Source organism: Eriocheir sinensis, chromosome 35 (genome assembly GCF_024679095.1).
Source record: "Eriocheir sinensis breed Jianghai 21 chromosome 35, ASM2467909v1, whole genome shotgun sequence".
Classification (NCBI taxonomy): Eukaryota; Metazoa; Arthropoda; class Malacostraca; order Decapoda; family Varunidae; genus Eriocheir; species Eriocheir sinensis.
The window spans coordinates 16,598,330-16,603,822 of NC_066543.1; the positions used below are offsets into that span (position 1 = coordinate 16,598,330).

Genomic DNA, 5,493 nt, shown 5'->3' on the forward strand with positions numbered 1-5,493 from the left:
AACATGACACTGTTCTGCAGCCCTCACCTGGTTGGTTTTATATATATATATATATATATATATATATATATATATATATATATATATATATATATATATATATATAAATATATATATATATATATATATATATACTATATTATATTTAATGGCCCCCCCCCACACACACAGTGCCAGCCCATGCCAGCTGAAGGAACCAAACACAGTGCCAGCCCATGCCAGCTGAAGGAACCACTCACAGTGCCAGCCCATGCCAGCTGGAGGAACCACACACAGTGCCAGTCCATGGCAGCTGAAGGAACCACTCACAGTGCCAGCCCATGGCAACTGAAGGAACCACTCACAGGGTAAAGATTCGTATTAGGTCCGTGCCAGTATCTCATAATCTACTTTATGAAACATCAGTATCTCTTCATATATCTTTTCTACAAACCTTCAACAGTCATGGAAACGCTTTGAAAATCCAATTCAAGGACTTTTTTTTTACTCTTGAAAATAGGGGATAATGTTTACGAATGCGCGTCGCCTCCTCTGCTGGCCGCAGCCGCAAAATAGCTCGCAGAGGGCTTAGGGTCGGGGAGGATATTTAAACTACTCCAACCGAACTTTACGACCTACTAACGGGGGGGCTGCGCCCCCCTGGACCCCCCCTCATGTATATGTGACTTATTTCAGCGAGGAGGTATTTCTCGCAACACCCGCTGCAGCCTCGCCGTGGCCAGCAGAGGAGGCGACGCGCTTTCGTAAACATTATCCCCTATTTTCAAGAGTAAAAAAAAAGTCCTTGGATTGGATTTTCAAAGTGTTTCCATGACTGTTGAAGGTTTGTAGAAAAGATATATGAAGAGATACTGATGTCTTAACCACTCACAGTGCCAGCCCATGCCAGCTGAAGGAACTACACACAGTGCCAGTCCATGGCAGCTGAAGGAACCACTCACAGTGCCAGCCCATGCCAGCTGAAGGAACCACACACAGTGCCAGTCCATGGCAGCTGAAGGAACCACTCACAGTGCCAGCCCATGCCAGCTGAAGGAACTACACACAGTGCCAGTCCATGGCAGCTGAAGGAACCACTCACAGTGCCAGTCCATGGCAGCTGAAGGAACCACTCACAGTGCCAGCCCATGCCAGCTGAAGGAACTACACACAGTGCCAGTCCATGGCAGCTGAAGGAACCACACACAGTGCCAGTCCATGCCAGCTGAAGGAAGCACACACAGTGCCAGCCCATGCCAGCTGAAGGAACCACTCACAGTGCCAGCCCATGCCAGCTGAAGGAACTACACACAGTGCCAGTCCATGGCAGCTGAAGGAACCACTCACAGTGCCAGCCCATGCCAGCTGAAGGAACTACACACAGTGCCAGTCCATGGCAGCTGAAGGAACCACTCACAGTGCCAGCCCATGCCAGCTGAAGGAACCACACACAGTGCCAGTCCATGGCAGCTGAAGGAACCACTCACAGTGCCAGTCCATGGCAGCTGAAGGAACCACTCACAGTGCCAGCCCATGCCAGCTGAAGGAACTACACACAGTGCCAGTCCATGGCAGCTGAAGGAACCACACACAGTGCCAGTCCATGCCAGCTGAAGGAACCACACACAGTGCCAGCCCATGCCAGCTGAAGGAACCACTCACAGTGCCAGTCCATGGCAGCTGAAGGAACCACACACAGTGCCAGTCCATGCCAGCTGAAGAAACCACTCACAGTGCCAGCCCATGCCAGCTGAAGGAACCACTCACAGTGCCAGTCCATGGCAGCTGAAGGAACCACTCACAGTGCCAGCCCATGCCAGCTGAAGGAACCACTCACAGTGCCAGCCCATGCCAGCTGAAGGAACCACTCACAGTGCCAGCCCATGCCAGCTGAAGGAACCACACACAGTGCCTGCCCATGCTAGCTGAAGGAACCACACACAGTGCCTGCCCATGCTAGCTGAAGGAACCACACACAGTGCCTGCCCATGCTAGCTGAAGGAACCACTCACAGTGCCAGCCCATGCCAGCTGAAGGAACCACACACAGTGCCAGCCCATGCCAGCTGAAGGAACCACACACAGTGCCAGCCCATGCCAGCTGAAGGAACCACACACAGTGCCAGCCCATGCCAGCTGAAGGAACCACACACAGTGCCAGCCCATGCCAGCTGAAGGAACCACTCACAGTGCCAGCCCATGCCAGCTGAAGGAACCACACACAGTGCCAGCCCATGCCAGCTGAAGGAACCACACACAGTGCCAGCTGCAACCGCAGCAGGGCGCGCTCCTCCCCCCCAGTCACCTGCTCCACGATGCGCCTGATGCCCTCGGTGGGGGCGTCGGGGTAGTTGCTGGGGTCCTCGGAGAGCAGCTTCATCACTCGCACCCTTCCCCCCGGACAGCGGGCATACACGTCGGTGAAGGTGCCGCCGCGGTCAATGGCGAAGCAAAACTTGTCCTCCATGGCGGGCAGGTGGTGCTGACACTCCCGGGTGACGGCTGCTGCAGGCGCTACTTGGCTGACTCTCCCCTGGTCCCTGCTGGCGGTGCCCGGCTGGCGACACAACGGTACGTCTGCTGCTGCTGTTGCTGGCCAGTGTTGCAAACCTTTCCACGGTCGGTTTAAGTAATGTGTGCATGCCGGCCGTATATATTTAATCTACAGCCCCATTAATGACATGTGCATAGCTGTAGATAGCTGATATATGAGACATGACATTAATACTTGAGTAACGAAATGTCGACTATATATTCATAGCGCAACGGGACCCATTTTCATGTTGCCTATAGAGGTTAAGCTGGCTAGCTTATTATTATATCAAAGCAGGAAATAACTTATTTAACTATTATTTCATATATAACATTTCAGAGATAGTCAAACCGATGCATAGTCAAGACAAAGAAGCAGATCGGTATGTGGTTAACTTGCTTTAAGTGAACCGGCCAACGTATTAATATTTAACTTTGGTGCATGATTTTAAATTAAAAAGTATGTAATATGAATATATCGGCGAACTATGTCAATGTAATGACAACACTATGGTACCATTATCCTTGCTGAAACCTGCGAAATAATTTCGCCATTAAACAGTGCGGTTGGCAACACTGACCCTTGGCAGGCCCCGCCTACACCGATACCCATGAACAGGTGTCTCTAAGGCTGACACCTGTTATAGGCTATAATTTTGTCCATTCACTTCCTCGACTGAAGTATTTAAGACCAAATTTTAATGCAACAAGACTCATACGGAGAGAGAGAGAGAGAGAGAGAGATGTTGATTTGTCCTAGGGGTGGGCCCGTCAGAGGATGTCTTCAGTGTTCAGCTTATCGAGGAGGTGGGGATTTTGCCACCACTTCTGCCAGGGTGGAGTCTTGGGTGAGGCTCACTCGCTCTGCTGCAGTCTGGGGAGCCGTGTCGTCGTCAGGGTGGAGCTGTGGGTCGGGCGGGTGCAGCGGGGTGGTGAGGGGGCACTCCAGGATGTAGTGCAGCAGAGGTTTACGGGTGGCTTGCCAACAGTTGGGGCAGGGTGGGCTATCCTTGTTGGGCACCTCCTCGTAGCAGGCAAACCCGAGTCTGAGGCGGCGGATGGAGGCGAGGATGGTATTGGGTGTGGTGTGGGGGAGCTGTATGACACTGGACCACTGAAGGTGGGAGCTTATTCCATTCTCGCATAACAACGTTGGTGAAGAAAAATTTGGTGGTCTGAATTTACTTGTCTACATTTAAGTTTTGTGCCATCATTCCTCGTTCGCAAAGTGTCATCGATCATTAACAATTTTGATTTGTCCACATTCGTAAATCCATTAAGTATTTTAACACAAATTCAATCAGTTTTCCTCGGAGGCGACGTTTCTCAAGAGAGAACATATATTAAGAGTGGAAATTTAAGCCTCTCGTTATAGGGTTTGTGGCGCAAGGAATTAAGGGATCATTTTTGTTGCCCGACGTTGAACACCTTCTAATTTAGCAATGTCCTTTGCAGAGAGAGAGAGAGAGAATTTATCAGCGTGCGCGGTCTACCGCAGTATTTGTAGTCTAAGTATACACTAAACTAGGGTGACCAGACGTCCCCGTTTTCAGTGACCTGTCCCCGACTACTGCTGTCCCCGGTTTTCAGTGACTGAAAGATCCTCTTATTTTTACTATATATTTTAGAATGCCAGGAATAATGAGGAGGCATTAGTTTGGGTGAAGTGTCTGGCTGATAGGCTACTTGTTTTTTACAGCTGATTTTATGGATGTTCTTGATCTCAGCTACTTTGATCAGAGAAAAAGTCAGTTAATCAATTGAATTTTTATTAAATTCGTTTGCAATTTAGGATAAATAGGGTGAGATAAACTTTTGAATGCTGCTTTATGAATGGTAAGGGCAAGGGTAAGGGTCCCCGTTTTAGTTTTTCAATGACAAAAACACTACATGTTTTGGAGGTTTTTACGCTTCGATTTGAACCGAAAATGTCCCCGGAATTTGTCTCAGAAATCTGGTCACCTTACATTAAACATCGCGGTCTATATCCTTAACTCAAAATTTTAGCTGGAAACTTCACATCTCTTCTCTCGCTAAATCAACTTCCTCAAGATTGGGCTTTCTGTATCGTCTCCCACACACAGATGCTGTCCATATACAGGTGCCTTGTCTGTCCTCGTATGGAGCTTGCACCACATGTGTGGGGGGGTGCTCCACACACGCAGCTCTACTAGACAGAGTTTAGTCAAAGGCTTCGTCTCATCAACTCTCCTCCTATTAGTAACAGTTTTCTACCTCTTAAATATTGCCGCAATGTTGCCTCTCTTTCTATCTTCTATCGTTATTTTCATGCTGACTGCTCTCCTGAACTTGCTAACTACATGCCTCCCCTCCTTCCATGGCCCCGTTGCACTCGACCATCTACTGCAGCTCATCCCTATGCTGTCCAAACCCCTTATGCAAGAGTTAACCAGCATCTTCATTCTTTCATTCCCTTCACTGGTAAACTGTGGAATTGCATTTCTTCATCTGTATTTCCTCCTGCCTTTGACTTGACCTCTTTCAAGAGGAGAGTATCAGGACACCTCTCCATCCAAAATTGACCTCTTTGGGCCACTCTTTGCTTTTATCATTTTTAGCAGCAGCATTTAGGCTTTTTTTCTACTTTTTTATGCCCTTGAGCTGCTTTGTTTCCAGTAAAAAAAAAACTATAATGACCTGACCGGTCTCCTGATACCTCATCTGATGTGGTCTTGTCGCCCGTGTTCCTGCCTCCTGACCGGTCAATATAAAAGGACTATCAACGAACACCCACAACACTATCCTTCTTATAATGAATTAAGCTGATGCCATCAATATACTGTGCCTCATTCTGGTAACTGGAATGCTGTTAAATGTAAATGGCCGAGTAGACTGCATGTGCAAGCAGCACTGAGAAAGGATCAGTGAGAGAGAGAGCACGTACCTTGGCACTGTCCACAATACAAGTTCATGCCGTTGGGGAGGTGGAGTGATACAGCTAAGGATCAGTGACAAACATGAC

The 5,493-nt window shown here is 48.6% G+C and overlaps 1 protein-coding gene across 2 annotated transcripts in view; it reads right to left on the reverse strand.

Annotated features, from left to right (window-relative positions):
• LOC127007512 (5-oxoprolinase-like) overlaps positions 1 to 2,578 on the reverse strand; it is a 35,446-nt gene extending 32,868 nt beyond the window's left edge. The window contains exon 1 of one of the 2 annotated variants that reach the window (XM_050878629.1): positions 2,284 to 2,578. In XM_050878629.1, the coding sequence (XP_050734586.1) occupies positions 2,284 to 2,445 (162 nt within the window). In that variant the 5' untranslated portion in view covers positions 2,446 to 2,578. The remainder of the gene's footprint in view (positions 1 to 2,283) is intronic. The other variant, XM_050878630.1, reaches the window with a different exon arrangement.
• Positions 2,579 to 5,493: the final 2,915 nt, after the last annotated feature.